This window comes from Chrysemys picta, chromosome 11, assembly GCF_011386835.1.
Source record: "Chrysemys picta bellii isolate R12L10 chromosome 11, ASM1138683v2, whole genome shotgun sequence".
Taxonomy (NCBI): Eukaryota; Metazoa; Chordata; order Testudines; family Emydidae; genus Chrysemys; species Chrysemys picta.
The window spans coordinates 41,258,001-41,282,038 of NC_088801.1; the positions used below are offsets into that span (position 1 = coordinate 41,258,001).

At 44.3% G+C, this 24,038-nt stretch overlaps 2 protein-coding genes and 2 long non-coding RNA genes across 5 annotated transcripts in view; 2 read left to right on the forward strand and 2 right to left on the reverse strand.

Moving 5' to 3' along the window:
• Window positions 1-229: 229 nt before the first annotated feature.
• LOC135974134 (uncharacterized) lies at window positions 230-17,552 on the reverse strand. The gene is made up of 3 exons (XR_010591318.1): window positions 17,398-17,552; window positions 9,653-9,961; window positions 230-3,793 (listed from the first exon to the last, which is right to left on the reverse strand). It is a non-coding gene; the product is annotated as an uncharacterized LOC135974134 (long non-coding RNA).
• Window positions 3,606-13,841, forward strand: SP9 (Sp9 transcription factor). Of its 2 annotated transcripts, XM_065560796.1 has the most exons (4): window positions 3,606-3,740; window positions 5,102-5,257; window positions 9,326-9,560; window positions 11,749-13,841. In XM_065560796.1, exon 4 carries the CDS (start codon window positions 11,782-11,784, stop codon window positions 13,102-13,104), a length of 1,323 nt encoding a protein of 440 aa, XP_065416868.1. In that variant the 5' UTR covers window positions 3,606-3,740; window positions 5,102-5,257; window positions 9,326-9,560; window positions 11,749-11,781; the 3' UTR covers window positions 13,105-13,841. The 2 variants fall into 2 exon arrangements, with proteins under 2 accessions (XP_065416868.1, XP_005300477.1); XM_005300420.4 differs by lacking the exons at window positions 3,606-3,740; window positions 5,102-5,257; window positions 9,326-9,560 and adding an exon at window positions 10,760-10,945.
• A 539-nt stretch (window positions 17,553-18,091) lies between the features above and the next one.
• Window positions 18,092-22,164, forward strand: LOC135974135 (uncharacterized). The gene is made up of 2 exons (XR_010591319.1): window positions 18,092-18,695; window positions 19,044-22,164. It is a non-coding gene; the product is annotated as an uncharacterized LOC135974135 (long non-coding RNA).
• CIR1 (corepressor interacting with RBPJ, CIR1) overlaps window positions 21,802-24,038 on the reverse strand; it is a 31,907-nt gene continuing 29,670 nt past the window's right edge. The window contains exon 10 of the mRNA XM_005300421.5: window positions 21,802-23,379. Coding sequence (XP_005300478.1) covers window positions 22,665-23,379 — 715 coding nt within the window. The 3' untranslated portion in view covers window positions 21,802-22,664. The remainder of the gene's footprint in view (window positions 23,380-24,038) is intronic.

The window sequence follows — 24,038 nt, forward strand, 5'->3', positions numbered from 1 at the left end:
ACTAGGTGCATCCCATTTTACAACACTTGGTGTTCAGTTGTACCAAAGTGCTCTCTTTTACAGCTACATATATTTCAAGAGTTTAACAGAAATATATTAAATGATAAAGTCTGAGATTACTAGCAACTCCTCTCCGTAAAGGGCTCTCCCTCATCTTTTTTGGCACTCCAGTATATAAGACTCTTATGGAAAAGCATGGGTCTGACTGTTGGCCTTTGTTTTGGGATTATTTTATTTTGTTGAAATTACTGGTACTGTTAGATTTTTTTAGCTTCTGCCTGCTATCATGGTGGGTATCAAGTGCTTTATCTGCTATCAAATTAGCAGTGTTGAATCCCATCCTTATTGATATTTGCTCTTTGGAGGTGGAAAAAAATGCATGTTTTATAAAGCTTAAATTGGCTTTAGCAAACAAAACATCTGCTAGATTTGTGAATGACTTGTGATAGCAGGAGACATGAGTGCTGGCCTCACAAATAAGAATCACTGCAGTTAATGGAAGCTGTTATGGAAGAATTCTGGCAAGAATTTTTTTTCAAACAGATAAAAAAAAATTTAAAGAAAAATATATTCAGTTGCTATGGCAACTGTGGTTTGAAAAATATTGTAACAAAAGGGGAGTCACATATGGAACTACCAAACTGTTAATCTGACTGGATTTTCTTGAAGAGTAACTAATTTAAAGGGATTTCCCCCCTCCTGATCTAATCATACTTGGTGTGTCTGTGTGTGTGAGGGGGAGAGAGAGAGAGAGAGAGAGAGCGCTCAGTTGCAAATAGTTTTCATTTGGAGAGGTTCACTTACAGAGCTTCAAAGCCCCTTGTATCATACCCTTCTCCTACCCCTCACAAGTTCCTATGCATACTATCTTGGAATAATATCTAGGTTTATATGATTAGTTACTCTCACACGTACGAATAAACATTCGACCATGGATTCCACTGGCCAACGTAAGCACGTTGAAATAAATAAGGTGTGTCGTATTCCCAGTCTGCACTTTTGGCACACTGAAAACTATTTTGAAGGTTTTATTACTTGCCAGAAGATCCTACTTTATTTGCAAACGTTTTATCTAGTTAATGAAACAGTTTTACTTTTGTGTAAACTGAAGAACAAACTGTCGTGTGATAAATATGGTTCCCAAATTATCACAATCGAGCATTAGTACTAAACAAAATGTGATTGTATACTTTTCCATACCATCACAGTTTTTAGTAATTGACTATTTAAACTCCTCTCGCCCTTTCAAAAGTGTGTTACTACCAGATTGTAAATTTTAATGTAGGCACTAAACAGATATTTGGGCTGAGACACTTAAAAAGGTGCGTTGCTCTTAGGTTGTTGCCTAGGGATAGCAAACATTTGTGTCCTCTCCCCACTTAGCATATATAATCATTTTAGTCAATCCTGTTAAAACAGGACTAAAATTCAAGTATAGATTGTGTTGAGCACCCTAAATAGGAGTACGTTCCAGGGGGACTGAAAGCAGTGGAAACTAAAGTGTCATTTAAAGACCTAAAGTCATAGAATTCTGGAAACATCAGATGTCTACAGCATCTGTAATGTTATTCTCAACCCCAATTATGTGGCTCGGAGTAAAATTTGGCAATCCTTCTTAGGCTAGTTCAGATGGAGACAGCAAGTTACACATAATCACAAAAAAGGGACATTTTTGACATGATGTTTCACAAAAATAGTTCAATACAGGAGGAATAGCTGTTTCGTGTTATCCTCTCTGTGAATGTAATCCACCAGGTAACAACAACAAACGGCCAGATCTTGACATCCTTATCCAAGTAAAACTCCCATTGTCTTCAATGGGACTTTTACCTGGGTAAGGACGACAGGATCTGACTCTCAGTAATAAAGCAGGAGCACGATAGACATGACATCCCCTCCTGTCCATTCCACAAGCCTTATCTGAAAAACCTATTTTACTTCATTTTGCAAAAAGTGAAAAACAGCTAGTTCCCATCTGACTTCCTGACTCAATCTCATCTCGCAGTTAGGATCTACTGACATACTACAGTATCCCAAAAAGAACTAGGAGTATTTGTGGCACCTTAAAGACTAACAAATTTATTTGGGTATAAGCTTTCGTGGGCTAAAACCCACTTCATCTTCTGAATTTGGAAACTGAGTGCAAAGGGTGGAATTTCTCAGAAACGCCTAAGAACACATCTCACTAAAAGTCCATAGGGCTCGTGCTCCTAAATCACTTAGAAGTTTGAGAAATCCCACTCAAAGTGATCCTTTAAGGTGGAACCCACTGACCCCATCTGTCTTATGTTACATAATGCTCTGTTGATTGTTTAAGTCTGAAATAGCCAGTGGGGAGACATTTATGTAAATGACCTGAAAGAAGGATTGCACTGATAGAGAACATAGAGAAGTTAACTATATTTGCTTTGAAAATATTAAAGAGTTGACAATCAGCATTCATGCCTCAGTTCTGTCCTAAAAAGGACCAGTTCTCCCTCAATACTGTTTCAGCTAGGTTTGCAGCTGTAGTGGGAAATTCTTCAGTTCACCTCTTTCTTAAGCATATCAAAAAAAAAAAAAAAAAAAGATGATTTCCTGGATGGGCCCAGACCAAGTTCAGCTGTGTAGAGAACTGAAACTGTTAGCGAATGCCTAAAAGCCCAGACATGTTCAATATCTGGTGTAGCTGTAAATTATCACCTTTTCCAGGTCAGAAAGGCCAAAATAATTTCCAGCTCTATTTTTCTAAAAGCCATTTTCATTTAATCTGTCCTTTACAAATGGTAAATTTAATGAGAACTTCAGGCATAACTCCGACTAAAATGTTTTTTAAAAACCTCAGTGTATATTCAAATGTATTTCTGTAAGCAACAACCTGCCCTATTGAAACAGTTCTTGAGTACTGTTGAAATAATAGGTGTATTCGCAAAGGAAACCTGCTTTCTTTTAAAATGACTGTATGCATTATTTCAGCTTCTTCTGATAATAGCACATTTAATGCCAGGGCAAGATGCAATCAATCTTTTGTGTGGAAAGAAAGTGTTGTATTGCACCGGTACGCTTACACTCACCTAGCTGTTTTGATCTGTTAAGCAACCTGAAAGTTCAGCTAGGCTGCTGCTTGGCCTCTGTGGCTTTTTCTTTTTTCCTTTCCTCCCTCCCAACTCCTCCCCTTCCCGCCCTTCCCCCCGTACAGAGACATTGAATTAGATTGAAGTGAATAGTTGACGTCCTCTGTAATTATACACACATTGAACTCTTTACAGTTGACTTAAGTTACTTTGAGTTGCATTGGTGTGGCCCTCCATATTGATTAAAAGCAGCATCTATTTACCTAAACAATAAATGTGGAGATTAGTAAAAGTTCACTTGATCACAATAAGAAGACTGATCATTACAGGGCAATGCAACCCAGATGTAATATAACTGCCTCAAGCAGCACTTTATGAAGGCATAGGCTGTTTTTTCGCAAGCGAGCATTCAAATCTGGGTTTAGGCTGGAGCAAAGCACTTTAAGTAGCTGTACTTTTTGCACAGAGACAAAGTAAGGGAACGATAGGACCTGTCCTGAGAAGTTGGCACAGTAACTCTCCCGGGAGAGGTGTCCAGTACAAAGCTTTGGAGGAAAAAGGAAAGACGGGGGAAACCACATTAAAGCCAAATGACTAAATGGACGGTGTGTGGAAAGCCTTTGAACGGGGCCTCCATGTCCTTTATTCTTCTTTCACGTCTTCTCTAGAAGAAAGGACAACTTTAAGGTAAGCAGGACACGCTGCGGCTTCCGTGTGTTAAGCTCTTGATGGTGTAGGCTCTGTAAGAAAGGGAAGAACCGAGTTTGGTATTTGTCAGACTCAGTAGAAACACTCCCTCTCTCATTATAGGATCTCCTATCGAGAAGGACAGTTCGTGTCGTCCTATTGCCTCTACTGCTCGGTTTACATGGTAGATGATGCATTTTACTATTTTTTTTAAATCAAGAAGAGAAGCCAGTTGATAACTAGATTCCTAAATAAATAGGCTTGAATCTCATAGGAACAAATTGGAAAAACAGATTCTAAATTAATGGTATCCAGTCCCTGTTTTTTTTTTTTTTTTAAGGCTCATATCTCTTGATGGGATTTGACACCCTGTCTCTTTGTACCGATGCTATTGCACTGTGCTTACCTCCTGCTCCTTCTCATCAAATGATGTGATAAAGGGTTACTTTTGAAAAGCTCTGAAGGGATTGCTAGCGATTAGAATGTAGAAAACAACAGACCAGACGGTAACTGGCACATGACAAATTAATGCTTAGAATCTCGTGCTAGTTAACATCGTCACTCCTGTGATATGTTGGATTAAATGTCCACCCGAAGGGCACATACATTGCAGTTGCAATTCTTGTGCACACTTTAATTAACAAATATTTCCACCAGTTACGTTGTCCCCAGCGGGGAATAAACCTGGAATATTTAAAAGAAAAGCTTAGTTAGTTTGCATGGGGTTTTTCTTCTTCCCAGTGTTTTAAATTCAGAGCACTTCATTCAGAGAACTATGAAAACAACTCATCCAATCACGGTGTGATTAAAATAGAAACATGCACCCTTGCACTGAGTTCAGAAACTAGTTCGGTAAACCAGTTTCTGGTCGTTTCGACCTGAATGTAGGCAGAGCCTAACCAGAAGTGTGTTGACAAGTGTGAAGTGGGTCAGTCCTTTCCCTCAGCCCCCTGGTTTGCAGGCTGTCAGAAACGGGAATGAATTTCCTTGTCGTGGGAAGTTCAATGTGTCTTGTGTTCAACTGCAAACAGACCCAGGCCTATGGGGGCTGGGCTGGCTTTGATCGCCGCAGATATTTAGTCATTTCTTCGTTTTAGGTTAGTTGAAATATTTAGCCATTGTAGGGAACGCTGTGGCATAGCCCTTCCTTCATCAGATTGGGTCTCAGCTCCTTTACCGTTTTAGAACTTCAATGGCTAATGGGTCTGTGTTCCCGATGTAATTAAAAGGCTACAAAGCTACCCAAACACTTCGTTAAACAAATATGTAACCCAGTGCTTTTCTCGTTGCATTGCCTTTACACAGCAGAAGAGGGGATTGCTTAGGAAGCAGTCAGGAATCTCTTTGTTTCCTTCTTTCAGGTACAAGGTGAATTAATCCGTTTGGAACCCAGCAAATCTCTTCCTCCCCCCAATCACCAATTCTTCTAGCCTACGTCTCTTTACCAATAAAGAGAGAAAACCAGACAAAGCTCGAATACCTCTCAAGACGAACGAACCGAGTCTGTTTCTTTGCATGTAAGTTTTCTAAATAAATAGCTTTTCTTGTTTAAAGCTGTGATGGATGGACTCACGGGGCCAGGTTGGTCTCTGGAACAGTACAATGGATGTAAGAAGGTTTTTTCTTCGCCATATAAATCATTCACATTGTTTAAGGTACATTGATCAATCTAATGGCTTGTAATAGGCTCCTAATTGCCACTAGGAAAGTACTGCAAGCTTGCATTTGAACGTGAAATGGTTCATGATCTGAGCTGAAATTCACCTTAAGCTTGAGATCCAATAATTATAGCACACATAGGAGCACAATGAACGGCTCTCCGTCTTTCCTAGTCCTAATACCAGGACAAGGGGAAAGGAGAACATAGAGATGGGAGAGAGTCAGTGTATTTTTCCTGATCGAAATCAGCAGTTCATTAATGGGCAAAACCAGTAGGATTTATTGGTCTTTGTGGACTGAAGAGCACTTGGTAATGCCAGTCATCTTGCTTATTACATTCCCATATACCTATAGCTACAGCTAGTTTTCTTAGTCACAACCCAACATACTGAGTCAGACCTTGCCATAGATGTTAATAAAAAACTAGTCCAATATCAGAAGAACTGTACATGAAAAGATCAGAGATTAAAAAAAATAAATCTTCCCTTTTCACGTGCACCGTTTGAGCAAACGTGTCTAATGTCGCATTTACCTTCTACAGTGCAAATGCTTACCCTCACCACATCTAATGAGCCCTACTAAAGAAAGAAGTGGAAGTTAGGAAATCCGAAAGTAACGATACCGCTGCTATTTTGGCTTGTATATCAAGAAAGCAAAACTAATAAACATGGCCAATGTTTCTCTACTTAAAACGCTACCAAATTTCCGAAGTTATCAGAGATTCTTCTTTAACCGACTTATATGCAAAAGGTAGCTTTATACTCTGTAAATATGGGTCCAATCGTTCGCTAATTCAATTCCCTTTACTTAGAAACCCATTAATTTCAATACAGATAGCTCTAAGAACGCTAGCGTTGGCTGAGTTTCAAACCTGCTGCGGTTTGATCTTGTCATGTCTAATCTATATACCGTAACAGTATTGTAAGGAATGTGAACCAAGAAGATAAAATCCTCATAAAATGTTCCTGAGGCTTTTCCTATCGATGTAGTAAACAAATCTATGAAGCTTGTTGAATAATCTTCCAATAATTGTAGTAATTAAAATCATCATACAGTCTACAGTCACCTTCCTTCCTTTGACACTGCAGTCTTCCCTTTAATTGTTAACGTGTCTTCGTTTGAGATAAACAGAACAGGAGGGGGGGGCGTTAAAATATATGGGTCAAATAAATTTAGCGGAAGAAAATTAGTTTTATAGGCAAATGTTTGGAGAGCACTTAAGAGACAAGGATTTTTTCAATGTATCCTGCAGATTTCACAACTGCAGAATATATGCGTCTCCCTGTTACCTCTAAATAGTGGGACCTTAAAGATAGAGGAAAGATTAAAGCTTCGTCCATCAATTGCTCCATCTTTGGGTCTTTATTTATATGGGTAAGGGTGGGAGTGGGAGGGAGGGAGTTATGTAACAAATATAAAATGAAAGCTCAAGTACAAACTGTCGGAGAGTTCCATAATTTTCACTTAATTTCCATGATCTATTTGATCCCTGTGCTCATTCCCTTTTTATGAACTACAAAAGATGTTCTTCTAATCAAAAGCTGCACTTCATCTTTGCCCACAAATGAAAAACTCTACAGCGGAAATAATTCAGGGACTCAACAGGCACCATAGGCTGTATTTTAACACTCTCTATATATAGCTCCCCCCTCCCCTTTTTAATATCTACTCTTGCATAGAATAGTGGGGAAGCCTTTTTTTAACTAAAGTTATTAATTTATCAACTGGTCCCCCTCGGCCCTGCTCTCATAATCAATAGTGGAGTCTGTATCATGTAAATGGAAACCATAATTGAGAGAAATGTTCATATGGAAGCCCTGATGCTAAAAAAAATGGCAGGATGCAATTATTTGTATAAGCGATGGACATTTTTGCGGGTTTCCCCCCACACGTTTCTTATTTGGCAGAGAATCTGATTGCTTCTCCTTAACTTGGAAAGGTTTACACCTTCTTCCCTCCCCGCCCCCGTAACATCCGTGTGTAAATTCCGCGTCCGTCCTAGGATTCCCGGGAAATTGTCCAGCAACCTCACATTTAACTGCTGTTAAATCGATGTATTTGGAAAATATTTGGCAGCTCTTTCCCAGAGCCCTGTTTGAACGGAAGAACCATTTCATCTGACGCTCTTGAATGAGCCCATGAGCCTTCCAATCAGCTTTAATGAACGAATTGTTTCCCAGCTTTACCTCCTGAAGACAGCAACTTTAGTAGTTGCACAGATCAAAAGATCTGTTAAAGGGAAGGTGGGAAACAATATTTGTTCAAAGGAAGTGAACTGTTTCATTTAATTAGACCATTCTTCTTTATTAGTACTCACACTGAGACTTAAAAAAGATTTATGTTGATTTAGCCATAGTGTATTTATGATGTAAATATATTCCGAGATGAAAACGTCACGGATCAATTGTAAAGGACCCGGATACATAATTTAAAAAAATCAGTTTCAGTTTATATGAGGTTCTCACCCCACTTTCGCTTCTTAGTCAGATTTGTTTATGCAGAATCGACATTTAATAGTGCTAATTGCACTCCAGTTAAATTGCCCTGATTGCAGAAAGGGAAGCAATTTTCGTGCTCTCTGTCTGGGTTTGGAAGAAATTGTTTTATATTCACCTCTTTATAAAGAAGTGGAGATAAGGCACCGAGCCTTTGCACAAATTGCACTTATGGGCTGACTGGCAGCATTCAGGCGCTATAATAGAGCATTATTTGGCCGTTTTGAATAATGTAAAGCGTTTGCTGAAAGCTATTCTCCTGAAAATTGCTCTAACTTTTAAAAGGGTGGTGATTCACTCTAAACCAGGCCTTTGTTACATTGTCATTATCCCCCCAAATGTTTTAACAGTCAGCTCAACACTCTAGCATAACACATTGATCTTTGTTTAAAAAACTAGATTTTTGGCGTATAAAAAAAATCTGTCAGAAAATTCTTGACCCCCTAAAGATTTTAGGAGCGTTTCCTATTTCACTGCAATTCGTTTATTTCTTTAAATGTGTGCCTTCTTTTAGTAGATTTCAGTTACTTTTGTTATTATCAAATTGATTAATACTATATGTAACGCCCTACCCGTGCGTATATAAAAACAGAAAACAAAAATGTGATTGGATTTGGAAACATAAAATGTGAAAAGGCCAGTGGTATGTAGGTGCCTTTACCCTCTGGGTTAAATGGCTGGGTTTTGAACATAATCCCTTTGCAGATTATTTAATTCATTACTTTGTCAGCTTTCCTTAAGGGGGGAGGGGGGGAAGCCTCGCCAGTTCTCCTCCCTTTGCTGCCCCGGGGTTGGTCAGAAACGCCTCGTTGCCACTGAACAATCTCCCCTATTAGTAAACCAACGGCAGATCCTCTAAACAAACAGGAGCGCTGGCTCCCCCCGTAGGAAAGAGTCACCTGTTGGGCCATTGCTCCCGGGTGCCCCTGTCGGACTCCTAGTCTTTCCTGTGCTCCAGGGCTCTCCCCCCTTCCCACCCCCACCCCCATCGCTTTTCAATCGCCTCCACTCGAGGAGTGCTACAGCCCCCCTGGGTAAAACTGCCGTTTATGATCTGCTCCAGGCAGACCTCTTGGAGAAAGGGATTGCAATTCACTCGCTGGCCCCCTGTGTTCAGCGTAAATCAACGTGCAAAGTATTAGGGGCAGAACAGTATTTCTCCTGACTTCCACTATTTTAAATATTCACAGCGTCAAAAAGGCAAACACCCTTTGAAAATAGCCGTACATGTTTAAATGAAAGAAAATCTGCACTGACATCCCTAGCCGCTGTGCTATAGTTATTGCAGACTGGGTCATGCTTACAATGTACAACAACGTGCTATCTTGTCTCGTTGGAACATTTAGAAATGAAATAAAGACAAGAGAAAAGGAACCTTAATCCAGGGTTTTCTCCACCTCGTCCTTTAACAATGTGTATTTTTGCATCTAGTGCTGGGGTTTATGCTGGATTACTGAAGCGGATTTGAGGAAAAGGAGAATATTTACTGCAATCCAGAACAAGTAGTTAGGGTTGCCTGAATGCACTCAGATTTCTGCTTCAGAACTGTAACTAGCTGCACCCGGGAAGACAGAGAAAGAGGACACCGTAATAATCTCAGCGCTACAGATACAATCGCAATATTTAAAAAGTTGTCCGTCTATTGATCTTTCGCAACACAGTGCGGGTGAGTTCAATGCAATTACTTAAGAAGCTTCTAATAATTACAGTCAAAGGGACTAGCTTGCAATACAGTTAGGAGCCAAGGTTTGGACTTACATTTCGCACATGCAGAGAGCAGGTAAAGTCTGTCGCTCACTGGGCGTGTGGAGTGTGCACAGTGCAGAGGCCACAGGCGAGTGCTGGGGAGGCTTATTCCAGCGGCGCCCTAGCACTGCTAGGAGGAAGCACGGTTGCTGCTATTAGCAGCACAGTTTTCATGCCTTTCTATAAGGCGTGAAAAATGTGCTCCAGGTTGCAAACTTGACATTCAAAGTCTTTAACCAGGGATAATTATTTAAGATAAAAACCCTTCCTCTCCAGCAAAACAAACAAACAATCGTTCCTCCGGCTCCTTTTGGCAGTTATCTGAATATAAAAAGAAAGATACGTGTCAGTTTAATATCCTTTTTTGCGGGGGATATGTAACTAAAAAGTCTCATGTTTTTTCCTCAAAGAAACTAGCAAATATATGATTTGCTATTCGTCAACATGACGAATCACTTAGTACTTTGACAAAAATATAGAGGACTAAAATACACTTTGGAATGTGGTTACTGTTCTCGGACAGAAATTTGTATAGTCACTTTTGGGCATGTATGATGTGCACTGTCTGTGCCTCACCTGCCCAATTTGCCTGCTGGGCCAGATTCTAGAATGGCAATGAAAGGAAGGGCCTGTTGAGCAAATAAACCCTCTTTTTACAAGAAACAGAAATACATATTTCCTGGATCCAGCTAGTATGTTGGATTGGGTAAGTAATTATGGAGAATATATAATACAGCCGAATAATTTGTATCTATGGTTAAAACTGACAAAATTCAAAGTGAATGCGGACATCCAGCTCCTGCCCTTTGTGGCTTCCCCCCTTTTCCCACAACCCGTTAGTTACGGAGGAAGTGTCAGCCCTAACTTGGAATTTCCTGGCTTTTGTTGGTTTATGTCACAACCTTAAGGATATTTAAACCCAGGTTGTTGTTTTTTAAAGTTAATTACAGTATAATTTCTTTAGTCCAAAGCACTGAGTTCATCCCTGTGCCTTTGACTGGCACGCGCCCTGAGCCCTGGTTCTTGCACCTCCAAGTGTCTGATTGGCTGCAGGGCAGCTCCTGCCTGCTCTTTCTGCGCCCTCATTGGGTGAGAGACCCAGCCAGCGGTACTTCAAAGCAGGCGCTCCCCACACTTAGGCTGAGTTTAGCCCTCCAGAGCCAGGAGTGTACTTAGTGCAACTGGAGTAAAGCGGGGAGCTAGGAGGAAATTGAACAATCTCTCCGGGCTGAGCGCAAGGCAGAGCCCCCCATTCGATCCCATCACCCAGCCAAGGGACGTGCTATGGCTACGTCTATACTTGGGGTAAGTCAGAGAAACATCTCTATACAAACGGCATGTTTTTCGTTGTGGTTTCTCGGGGGCAGGTTTGTTACCCTGAAAAAAACTGTTGCTGTTGTATTGCAGTTTCTGGTTATAAAAATGACGATATGCTGCAATTGAAGGGCAAACTCGATTAATGTTTCGGGGGCGTGCGGGGCTGATTTCCAATCGTACCGTTCACATGCAAGACGACTTTAGTATCAAGTTTATTTTGTTGTGAAATAAATGAACTTTTTTTTTAACTCGAGGAGGGTTATGCCACATTGGAATGGATTTTCTCGAACCAGCCTGGTGCTTGATGCTTGCACCAAAGCCATAGAGCAATATAATTCTGTTTATGTTTCTGCTGGCTCATTTTGTAAGCTCTAACCCTTGTGGCTTTAGAGCACATCGTTTTTTCGTTTCCCTGGGGATTTTTGCCTTTACAGTCGCACGTTGAAAGAGGAAAGCATTGCCATAAAGAGTCTCAAACCGCTACAAAACTCTTAAGAAATGACGTCTGTGTTATTTTAGAACATCACTGTCGGTCGTCCCCATTATGACATTATGGAGAAGTGTATCATTAAATTAAATCGGTTTGTAGCGTTTATTCAAGCACTATAGGTCCCTGAAAACAAGATAGAAATTGCATCAAGTTGGGCAGGGTGGCGTTTTCATCCAAAAGGAAAGGCTACTTTTGCAGTGTTACTTTTCGGGCAGAGACTATTTAGCCACGTTGCTGTGTTTGCGTGTGCGCCTCTCCTGGGCTCTCCAAGGCTCACGGGCTTGCTTTGTGTCTCCCTTAGGAAGAGCCAAGATTTGGAACAACTCCCCTGGCCATGCTGGCTGCGACCTGCAATAAGATCGGGAACACCAGCCCTCTGACCACTTTACCCGAGTCCAGCGCCTTCGCCAAGGGAGGCTTTCACCCCTGGAAACGCTCCACCTCCAGCTGTAACCTGGGCTCCAGTCTCTCGGGCTTCACGGTGGCCACTAGCCGGGGCTCCAGCGGACTGGCCAGCGGCACTGGCACCGCCAACAGTGCCTTCTGCTTGGCCTCCACCTCGCCCACCTCCTCGGCCTTCAGCAGCGACTACAGCGGCCTCTTCTCCAACTCGGCGGCGGCGGCGGGCGTGTCCCCGCAGGAGCCCGGCGGCCAGTCGGCCTTCATCTCCAAAGTGCACAGCTCTGCGGCCGAGAGCCTGTACCCGCGGGTGGGCATGGCGCACCCCTACGAATCGTGGTACAAATCGGGCTTCCACTCCACCCTGGCCGCGGGAGAGGTGGCCAACGGGGCGGCCTCTTCGTGGTGGGACGTGCACACCAACCCGGGCTCCTGGCTGGAGGTGCAGAACCCCGCCGGGGGGCTCCAGAGCTCGCTGCACTCGGGCGCCCCCCAGGCCTCGCTGCACTCCCAGCTGGGCACCTACAACCCCGACTTCAGCTCGCTCACCCACTCCGCCTTCAGCTCCACGGGCCTGGGCTCCACGGCCGCCTCGCATCTGCTCTCCACCAGCCAGCACCTGCTGACCCAGGAGGGCTTCAAGCCCGTGCTGCCCTCCTACACGGACTCCAGCGCGGCGGTGGCCGCAGCCAGCGCCATGATCACGGGCGCCGCGGCCGCCGCGGCCGGGGGAGGCTCAGCCCGCTCCGCCCGCAGGTACTCGGGCCGGGCCACCTGCGACTGCCCCAACTGCCAGGAGGCGGAGAGGCTGGGGCCGGCCGGGGCCAGCCTGCGGCGCAAGGGGCTGCACAGCTGCCACATCCCGGGCTGCGGCAAGGTCTACGGCAAGACCTCGCACCTGAAGGCGCATCTGCGCTGGCACACGGGCGAGCGGCCCTTCGTCTGCAACTGGCTCTTCTGCGGCAAGCGCTTCACGCGCTCGGACGAGCTGCAGCGGCACCTGCGGACTCACACGGGCGAGAAGCGCTTCGCCTGCCCCGTGTGCAACAAGCGCTTCATGCGCAGCGACCACCTGAGCAAACACATTAAAACGCACAACGGGGGCGGCGGGGGCAAAAAGGGCAGCGACAGCGACACGGACGCCAGCAACCTGGAGACCCCCCGCTCCGAGTCCCCCGACCTCATCCTGCACGAGGGGGTGACCGCTGCCCGGGGAGGCGGCGGCAAGGAATCCACCGCGGGGCCAAACGACTCGTAGGGAGCCCGGACGGAACAGCCGCCCTCTTCCCCTGCAAAGCCCAGGCCGGGGAGAGGCGAAGGAGCCGCCCCCCCACACTGCGCTCAGACTGCAGGAGCGACTGGACTAAAGCGCAGGGTCCAGGGCCAAGCCCCAGAGACACAGCCCAACCCCTCAGCCCCGCAGGACACTGACCCGGCTTCCTGAGGCAGAGCAATAGCGAGACCCAAGCCCGCACAGACTGAGCAGTGCGAAACCAACGGGACCTAAAACCGCCCGTGGTGTGGATTACTAGTCTCTAGCTACAGCAGGTCCTGCCTGATGAAATCTAGTTACAATGACACTTTTTTTTTTAAAAAGGAAAGCATCCTAAAAGAGGCTTAAGGTGAGAAATTAAAGTGGAAGTCTGAGACAGTTCCCCTGTATTCCATAAACATCTGTATAAATAGGGTTCAAAAAAGATTGTGTTATCTTATTTTTCTTGTAAGCGTTGATTCTGATAGGGGGTTTATTTTTGTCTCTCTTTTTTGTCCTTTTTGGTGAATTCCTGAAATTCAGGAAGTTTATTTTTTTTTTAAATTTCTGATGCACTTTGTGGAAGTCGGTATATATGTAAAAGCTATTTAAAATGTTGAGTTAACATTTCACTCAAACACACGTAAGTTAAGGTCATTTAAAGAAATTAAATGCGTTTATCTGTATGAAAAAAATCTTGACTTAATATTTTCATTTTGGTATTATTAAAGGATTCTGAACAATATACTTACGGTTTTTGTTCTTTTTTCCCCAGCCCTTATATGGAGCAGCTTTTAATGCAAACCCTTAGTTCCTCTCCCAATGCTAGTACAGTAATACAAGTGAATGGGATTTAAAAACAAGAAATGCATTTGATGTCAGGGATCCAAATTAATCAAACATCTTAAGGCAAATTTCAATCGGGTTATGTCCTATAACTGTGTTCCCTCATTCAGTCATTCCCCCGCCCCCCAAGATCTGACCCCAAATAAAGAACGTTTAAAACCTATCCAAATTTGGAAACGCAATTTATGAAAATGTCCCCAGATAGATTTAAACTGTGCAAAGAAACTGTTTTTAAAAAAAGTCTTTAGCCCCACAAGGCTTCCTCGGTTGGGAGATGATCTCGGGGGAATAAACCGCTAGAGTCAATACTCCGGAAAAGACATTTCATGCCTAAATGAAAATCTTGTTAAATGTTATTAATTTTGACTTAGAGCACATAGCAGCCCCCTGTGCCTTGTATTCCCTTATTAGGGATTCATGTCTTATCAAATATCTAATTAATCTCCTAGACATCATTTGTTCTGGCCAACTTTATCTCAGCTGGTCCACGGGGACAACTCCGAATATTCTCGGTGACAAAGCTCCCTTGAAGATCCTTTTAATTGTCTAAATTAACTGCACCAAATTTGCATGTCAAACGGTAAAGGGCAACCTGAGATAAAATGTAAACGTTTTAAAAGCCCCAAACTAAGCACTTGATTTGATAACTAGGCTTTTTAATGTTATGGAAGACAACTGCTCCTTTCCTTTTCAAAGACAGTTGATCTATGCAAATAGTGAATTGGAAATGCTTATGTCCCCATGCAGTCAAATGGTCCTTGCATGTTATTTGAATATCAGTGGCTCTGCTATTGAAAAGGTTCAAGGATGCTCTCTGACTTCTTTGTGATTACTCAGTGCAGCGTCTTATTCTGAAGAAAAAAAACCTCAGGAATAATTAAAGGCTGGGCTAAGGCCTGGGAACACATTTGGGACAGGAATCTCATTTAGACAGGCTCTTTCAAAATAAGGCACAGTTAAATTGACCAGAAGGCAATTATTGAAATGAAAATTATTTTCACTCCCTTTGTCTCCTGACCACCAACTTAACAGCCACAGTATTCTTTTTTTTTTTAAAAAAGAAAGAAAATGGTTAAATGAGATAATTGCGCTATTTAAAAAAGAAAAAAAAGTTAATTTAGTGTAGAGTGGAGGAATAACATTTTAAGCCAGTACAAGCTAGAGAGCGCAAATAAAATCAGAAAAAGGATTGTGCTGTCAGTCACAAATCAAAGATTTTTTAATAAAAAAAAATTCTGCTGTGAATATTAATAGAAGGTATTTCATTTTCCCAACACAGTCACAAAACACTAGCTGAACGTGTTCCTACATCGTTTGTTTTAAATGCACACAAGTGTAGCTCAGCGGCGGTGCTGAGGGACTGACAGAAGGAATCTTTCTGCAATTTCAATTCCTTTTAAAAACAATCTTGAGTTGATTTTTTCCGACCTAAATTATTCAAAAGCATCGATTATCTCCACTTTCTTTTCTCCTTTCCTGACCTATTTTTGTCTTCCTTATCCCCCCTTTTTAAACTGAGACCGCTCTGTAAGATGAAGGAAAATCCTCTTGCTTTTCCACACCACCCTTTCCCTGGAGTGCCTAGAGGATCTGTATTAGATGTATTTTATTCTAGGGCAGGCGGGGAGAGAGACAATGGGAGCTGGCGAGGATGACACTGGCGGGCAGATGTAAAATAAACAGTGCGCTTGCTGGGCTGCAGGACATGACTCTCCTCCTTGTCAGTTGTTGGGGTTTCCGAGGAATGCATTCTCACTGGGTGTTGGGCAGAAGTCAGCTTTGTTTTCAATCCATAATAAAACACATCAAAGGAAGCCATCCAGGTCCAGTTTCTGCCAGGCCAGGGTTACAATTCTCAGCTCAATGATCAAGGACCTCTTTGCATTGCCTTTGCCCCTTGGGGTCAGAAAACGTCCATCATTTACAGACTCCCCAGAAATGAAGAAGGGAGCAACTCTGGGCCGCAGAGCCGGTTCGTTTAACCAAGAAAATAGAAAGCATGTAACCTTTTAAAAAATAAATGGCACCATTCTTTAGTACTTGTTGGTGATAATTATATGGTCTGGGGACTACAGAACTTTTGTAGGACTGGATAAAGAACAGACAGTGAGAACCGAAAAATAATTCTGATTCACTCTTTTCAAGTACAGTTAAATGGTATTTCTATAGTGGGAGCCTGCAAACCCGGGAGCAAAAAATAACATTGGGACATAGAGAAACGTTTTTTTACGTGTCACCCTCTAATGGGAAGGGAGCCAGAGAAGTTGAAAGAGGATTTAGATTCGTTGCTGTTTCGGTCGCGTTTGAACGCGACTTTTATGACTATTAGTAATTTACATTTTGCCTGCACAGTTACCTCCAACCAGTACACGTTGTGGAACTTAGCTTCCATACTCGATCTTGTAGCTAACCCCATGAAACAAGATTTAAAGAAGACTAAAGATAAAATATCAGAGAAAACTATTGCTAAATGCCATTTGATCGCTCTGCTCCCGATTCACCGGAGATGTGGCTCCTGCCCCCCAGGGTTTATTATAGTCCTTTAAATAAATAAAAAGTAGTAAAGGTAGAATGAATATTTTTTGTTTAAGGAGATAATATAGAACTCCATCTCTGTGTATGAACAGTTATTTTTTACCTTTGTTTAAATATTTCAATTGAGAGGGAAACTTTATTTATTGAAGCTCTAATTTATTTGCAGCCATTAGCTGACTTAAGAAGATTTTCTGCTACACTCCCAAAATGCAGATGAAGGAAATCTTACAGAAATCCCGCCCATTTGGGTAATTGGTACACTAAGTGTTTATTTTAAGTGAGAATAATTTAGCTACAAATTTTCTTAAGGAATAACATTCTTAACACATTAACAAAAAAAGGAAAACTCTGATTTGCTTTTATGTTTGACAGTCGCTCTTGATGCCTTTGAGATACGCTTATAACTGTGGCTCTTTGGCGCCATCTAGAGCTTCAGGAGCTCACGGCGGCACTTGCTTCGCTCCCCACGGCACAAGCCCAGAACCGCTAAGACTTTTGTGCCGGTGCAAGAAAGATCCCTGCTCATTTCGCTTGCGAGAAGGACTCAGCGCCTCGCTACGTGGCGTGCGGGTGAGCCTGGCTGGAGTCAGTTTTTACCTGTGCAAGGCTGGACATGTTAGACAGGTAAAGCTAAAATAAACGGCCCTCTGGCAGAGACTTGGATTTCAAATGTATTCGAACTCCCTACAAGGCAGATGGAAGTACCGCAACAATCCTCCTGGCCCTTCATTCCCGAGAGCAAGGGTGAACCGCCCCCAGCAGCTTTGGCTGCGGGCACAGGTCCCTCCAGCCACACGCCGAGCCTTTAGCAGCCAGGGGAGACACAAACGACGCATGTTCAAGTTAGTCCTATTGTTTCATGAGCAAACTTACCAGAGGAGGAGGGAAAAATCGAGCGAGGCTGCAGAGATCACCCACCTGAAAAAGGGACCTGGTTCGGGTCTGGGCCACCGCTCCCTCGCCCTTCCACCCCCGAGCTGGCCCGGCGCCCAAGCTAGGCAACCAACCGGCTAGGAAACATAACGGAGCCGCTTGCTCTGATCTGTAGCCCTCCTTAATTCAGTGCAATTACTTTATGGGCAGGAGCGGCCCTTTCCAATTAGTTCTATCCTCATGTCCACACGTGTATGGTTTTTAAAAGTCCATTTTAAAAGTGCGGTTTGGGGCCTTAATCCCCAATGGGATCTGCATCTTGGTGCCACTCGGCCTTTGACTCGTGTGCAGAGCTAGGCTGGAGTTAGTATTTGGGAACTCGGTCATCCGTGACCATGCAAGGAGTAAAATAATATGTTCTTCAGTAGCATGCAGCTACCTTTGCACTGGGTAATGCGGCTGAATTTGTGTTGGTGTTTTAATACAAATCCCCAGCCCTGCCTGTTTCAGAGATGTGCTAATTACTACTTGGATAGCAGGGCGCAAAGTCCTTGTCCATTTCCTAGTACAAAGTAGGTTGCTAGAAAATTTGAAATTGCCTTTCAGCCTAAAGCTGCCTTACCTGAATGTCATAATTACAGTAATTATGTACATCCAAATTACATGCTAATTAAATTAGAATCAAATCGTTCTAAATCGAAATCAAATGAGGTAGCGAGAATTAATCAATGACAACATAAATAGAGAGCTTCCTTCAGGGATATTTATTGTAACGATCCAAGCAGGAATTTGATCTGAGTCACCTGTTTATTTACTTTCCAATTAGTAATAATTTATTTTCGTTCGCCATAAATTTCAGCGATCAGTTTTCCAAGCGCCAAGAGCTAAAGGAAAATTTGAGCAGTGTGAAAAATATGATCTAGATGTCGGTACTCCGAGTTACTCGAACACCAACAGTGCTAACTCGATCGTCATCCTAAAATTACAACAAAAATCGACCCATACTAGAAGCTGCGGAGTAGCGCCCTTGCACTTGTGGTTATTTCCCAGGGGCAAGGGCCAAGTCTCCATTTTGACCATAATGTACACTTCTGGCTAATGGGAGCACAATGGAAAACGCCCTGTTTCCCTGCTGATCACTGTCATTCCACACCTAATTAACACGTTTCCATGACAAGTTAAGCCTCTCCATTGTTACAACACAAACAGGAGGAGACGTGCCGAAATTAAAGCGGAAGACGCTTTTCACCCCTGGAATCCGCCGCGCCGTGAGCAGCTGACACGGGACGGGCCACTCACCTGTTCGCTACGCCCCGCGTGCGGGGCTACATCTCCAGAATCAGGTCGCACCACAACCACCCGGGGAAAACTCCCCTCCCAGGAGCAAAGACTGACCAGGGGCTTGAACCTTGGGGCCCGTCTCTACCCCCGACTAGCAGCCCGGGGCTTGCAGTTGAGGGTGTAGACGGGGCTGCATCCCGGGGGGACCTATTAGGAGGAGACGATTATTCTCTTCCTGGGGCACTTTATTTCCCAACACCTTGGCTTGGCTCCCGCGGGAGTGCATGGGCCGAGGGGGCGGCCCCGGGCACGCCTTCGAAGCACAGAGGTGGCCCCAGCAGCTCTAGGCTTGGCCGAGTTCCCCGGGGCGAGGGGCTCAGGTCTGACATCTCCCCCCCCCCCCCCCACAGGTCCTTGGAGCGGCGGCCCCTCCTCTGGCGGCACTGGGGCTGCCCCGCACTGTCACAGCGGCCCGGGCTCCCACACGGCAGCGGCTTCCTGCTCTGGCTGATCACAAAGGGGCTCCTGCCTGACCACTGCAGCTCCCGTTAACACCGCGCCCTGCTGGCTCCCCAGGCGTAGCTTCCCCCCTGTGGGGACCTTCCTCTGCACGGTGCCCCGCTGCCCGGCCCTGCTGCGAGCAGCGGGGTCCCCCGGCAAGGACTCGCCTGTTTACAGCAGCGCCTCGCGGCCGAACTTCCCACAACTTTCCTTGAGGCGGGGCAAGGCGCGGTCTGCCCGCAGCCCGCGGGGACGGGCCCCGGCTAACACCCCGCCCCAGGGATGGGATTTCGGGGGGGGGGGGGAGCTCCCAGACATGACGGGCCCCGGCTAACACCCCGCCCGTCAGGGGGCTGCAGAACGCGGGGCGGGGAGACAGCGGGAGACTCGTCCTTTGACCCACTGACTTTGCAGCGCCAGGGCCATAGGCATTGTTCGTTCTCCCTCCTCCATGCGATCCGCTCACGAGCGCGGATCAGCTGGCGAGCCCCCGGGCCCCCTGCTCCTACCACGGAACCGAGTTCCTTCCAGCCCAGAGTTCACGAGCAGCGGGAGTGCCTCCGCAGGCTGCCTAGCCCGCCTCACAGGGGAGCTGCCTTTAATGTGCGGGTTAAGCGAATTCGCTGCCGGCTTATGCACAAGTGGTTCCCGAGGGCTGGGGACTTACCGACCAGCCATTCATCCTGCGCCCGGCGCCAGGGTTAATCCTGTCCTGCTGCAAACGGGAGATGACATCCCCGGCCATTCGTGAGCCAACAGCACCTCCTCCCGGAGCTAACGCGCTAGTGTCAAATCGCGCCGTTTCCACCATCCCCTGCGCGCGCAGCAGCAGCGGGGCGACGCTCCCCGGGGCGCGCAGGCGGCTCAATGCGCTGCAGCGTTAGGGGCCCCCGCGCGCTGTGTCTGTCTGGAGCCCCGGGGCGGGAGTAGAAGGTGCCGTGGATGCCCAGGGCAGGCGCACAAGCGCGCTCCCTCCGCTCTGAGCACGAACAATGAAGGTCTGCTCGTGCCCCGCCGGGGTTGGAGGCCAAGCACAAGCTGCTGCCTCCAGGCTTTCGGCAACAGGCCGCTCTGGAATCCTGGCCCCTTTGCGCTAGGTTTGCGGCACCCTGGCTGCCTCCTTTAAAAGCTCTATCTCCTGGGGTAAGCAAATCAGGCCCTTCCAAAGAGCAGCCCTGGCAAACAGAGCTGGGGCTGCTCCCAGGCCCTCCCTTGGGTTTTCAGTCTGGACTGGGCTAAAGAAAATGCCAAGGGCCACAAGGCTCATCGCCCGACCCAGAGTGAATCCTTCCCCACAGCTGCCTTTGCTCGCTGCAGAAGAGCGGTTTAACTAAGAAAAATACCGGATTTCTCAACCTGCCGTATGCTGCCTCTTACCCAGTATGTCCAAGATTGCATTGCTTGTTTCTGTCTTTTCCAGGTTGCAGACAGAACAGAGCAGCCACCCAGCCGAACAGATACACACCACAGACTAATACCTGCTCCATGCACGCACAAAGGCAGTGTCAGACGCTCAGGATACACTTTACCAACTTCCTGCAAACAGAAATCAAACACACACAGCATACACAAATGCCTACTACAAATAGAGGGGCTGAGCCCTTCCTCCTCCTATGTGCACCAGAAAGTTAGTAGCTGTATTACAGCCAAGCTGCAAGGCTGGCAAGCCACTAGTACAGATCCAAGGCGCTGTCTGCCATGTGCAACAAAATACACTGTGCATTCATGGAGAGACAGACTGAGCTCTTCAGAGAGAAGAGCAGAAGCACATCCTGCTGGTTGTTATTCCATGTGCTCTTTCAAATTGGATTCAAAACACACCGTTTAAATGATGAAACAGGCCATTTCCCCAACTACCCAAACATTGGAGAGAGCAACCCTGGCTTCTACCTTGTATACAGGCTGCTATGTGGGTTGTTCCCCCCCCCCCGTCTGGTGCTCTGTGTTTTACAGACCTTTTGAAACAAAGTAAATGCCACTTGGTAGCAAAGGTGACTGGTTCTGTTGGTGCCTCACCCCCAATATTTAGGTGGATGTGCCTGAGAGTACTTTGTTAATATGCTGTGAGTCAAATGGAATATGCTTTAAAAGGTTGCATCCTACCAAGGGGCAGTCAACATTTCTCCCAACAGTTTGGTTTATTTGGTTAAAGATGTTCCTCCAAATTTATCAAATCTTGCCTCTTGTCCCTTTTAAATGACAGCTTTTATTTAGGGCCCAATCCTTCCAAGTGCTGACTGCCCTCAATTCCCGTTTATATCAGCACTGCCAAGGGCCTAAGGGGTAAGCTGGTCCAAAGTATTTAAAGAAGAAAAGCCTGACATGTTTTAAAGGGTGAAAACTTTCAAACACAGGTGTTTAAAGGTCAAATTACTTCTATAGCATTTTAACTCCATATGATATTTAAAAACTTCTGTCTGGCAGTTTTAAGATGTACAGGTGGGACAGTTTAAGAACTACAACCCTCCATTTGTTGTGAAGAGGGGAAAAACTTGCTTGCCTGAGTCTGATTGCATCATTTTATCATTTCACTGGTAACTAAAGCATTTTCTATGTTCTTAAAAACCATAAAGACACCATTCTCTTTGCAGCAAAAAATCATGTTATTTTCCTGCCTGTGCCTTTGAAATGACTTAGGACTCTGGAAAATTAGGCGATTCATACTGCTTATAGAAAGTAACAGTTTATTAAGGTAGTTCATCCTCATGGCATATGGGGGGGGGGGGGAATCCCACAAATATTAAGAAAAAATAAAAGTCAAACTGCTGCATGACAACACAAGAATGCCTTAACTTTCTATTGCACAGGAGATATCTTGGAAACAGCTGAAAGGGTGAATATCCTTTTCATGTCTTGAGAAATTCTTGAACAATAACAACACTGTACTGGCACATACCAATAGGGGTTCAAGATGCTTAGATAGCCCTGATTAAGTTAGACACTGCAGGAGGTCAAAAAATGTTGGCTATACACTTATGTGGAACTATGTCTGTGTTGTTTTAACAGGTGAAATTGCCCTCTTATATGAAACCTCTGAAAAAGTTTCAGTACAAAAATAATCTAATCTGAGGTCTGAAGCAGTGATTTTTTCCTGAACTATGTCAAATAATGTTTGGCATCATTATACAAATCCTGGGACTCTTCCAAAATTACCCCCTGCCCCTCCAAAATTGTTACATCTCATAAGCAAGAAGAAATAATACTCTAAAGAATGTTAACACATCATGTACTGGTATTTTAAAAATATTTCTGAACAAAGGAAGTATAATTTACAAACGGTCTAGGGCTTGTTACACAAATACAAGAAACATTCACCAACAAAAATATGTCTACAAAAATACCATAATATTTATATCTAACTTACAAATATCCCCAAATCATGAATGGAGTTGATGCTGTTTTGAAGGACACGAGAATTTACAAGAATTGGAAAATGAAAAGTGACTTCTTGGAAGGAAAGCAATGCATGACTAAGCCCTGGTTAAAGATATTCAATGAAAAGGAAGATGTGTTTGCACTTGTTACCCATACTATCTATATTTTCTCTCTCTCTCTCTGCTTCTACTTCTGCTGTTTCTGCCTCTTTCCTTATGGTCCACTTTACTGCACTTGTCTCCACAGCTCTCTCTACATTTCTTCTCTCTGTACACATCTGTGCCGTGGCTTCTGGTTTCATTTTTCCTGTGCCACTCTTCACTGGGGCTTCGACTTGGTCGTCTTCTTATCTGCCTTTGCCTGTAATTGCTGTGACTTGTGCAAGAGCTTCTCTCCCTCCTCTCATCCTTGCTTTGGCTTCTGCTATCCCTCTCATTTCTTTCCGTTTCTCTCTTGTCTGTGCTCTGGTTTCTGCTTTTGGACTTTCTTTCACTCTCATAGGAGCTCCATTTGTTGTTCTCCCCAGAACTATCTTGTTTTAAAAGTCTACACTTCTCCCTGTCTTTGTCCTTGTTACCGTGACTACTGGAGGGTTCTTCATAAAGTTTTTCCTTCTTAGTCTTTGCCTTCCCTTCTGAATCACTGCTGTTAGCCTCTGAAAACTTGTCTTTCTTTCTTTTCTTAGAATACATCTTCTTTTGTATGGCTTTGCTGTCAGTCTCACTATCACTGCTGCTAACTGAAGTCTCACTGGAGGAGGAGGAAGAGGAGCTGATCTTATGTTTCTTGTGTTTACGTTTGCTTTTCTTCTTTTGCTGCTTTTTCTTCTTTCTATCTTTCTTCTTTTTCTTCTCCAGACGATCCAATTTCCTTTTATTTTGAAAATAAAAAAGAATAATCAAGCATTTAAAGATAGTTAAAAATGTAGCACCACTGCCTTCTCTTGTGCAGTCAAGACTTAAGACGATAGTACGCAGTAAACACGCAACATTTTCTTACAAAGTGTTTTGAACTTTTTGTTTCAATAAAATATTTTTAAATTTCTGATCTCAAACTAAACTGAGTATTTAAAATGTAGCTCCCCTGTAGCCCTCCCTCAGAACTACAAAGAAGTAGTTTCTAATGGACCAAATTTAGGAAGGTGAGGGTAAGAAATGTGAACTGGGCCTTACAACTGGTAGTGCAACCAGTTTGATTCTGTAATATAACAAGGAAAATTTTCAAAGGCACAAATAGCAATTAAGTGCCCAACTCCCAATGACCCGCAATGGAAGTTAGGAGCCTATCTGCTATATGTGCCTTTAAAAATCTCCCCCCAATGTTAACAGCTTTCTGGAGAATGCTATCATCTATTCAGTCATAAACAGAAGTGTACAATGTCTAGTCAACAGTACACTGTTCTATCAGGCAAGCAAAAGCAGTCATTTTCATTTCAACTGCTTTTGCCCAGTTTTGTAATTTTAAGCCCTTGGTCACTCTTTATTTTGTTAATTCTTATCCATGAGTCAGCCACTAAATTTGACATGCTA

What these genes read in the sequence shown, in the direction of transcription:
- SP9 (XM_005300420.4), top strand. Translation starts at nt 10,925, where the DNA reads ATGGCTACGTCTATACTTGGG. An exon ending in TGGCTACGTCTATACTTGGG is followed by an intron (nt 10,946 to 11,748) that starts GTAAGTCAGAGA and finishes TGTCTCCCTTAG; the next exon opens with GAAGAGCCAAGATTTGGAAC.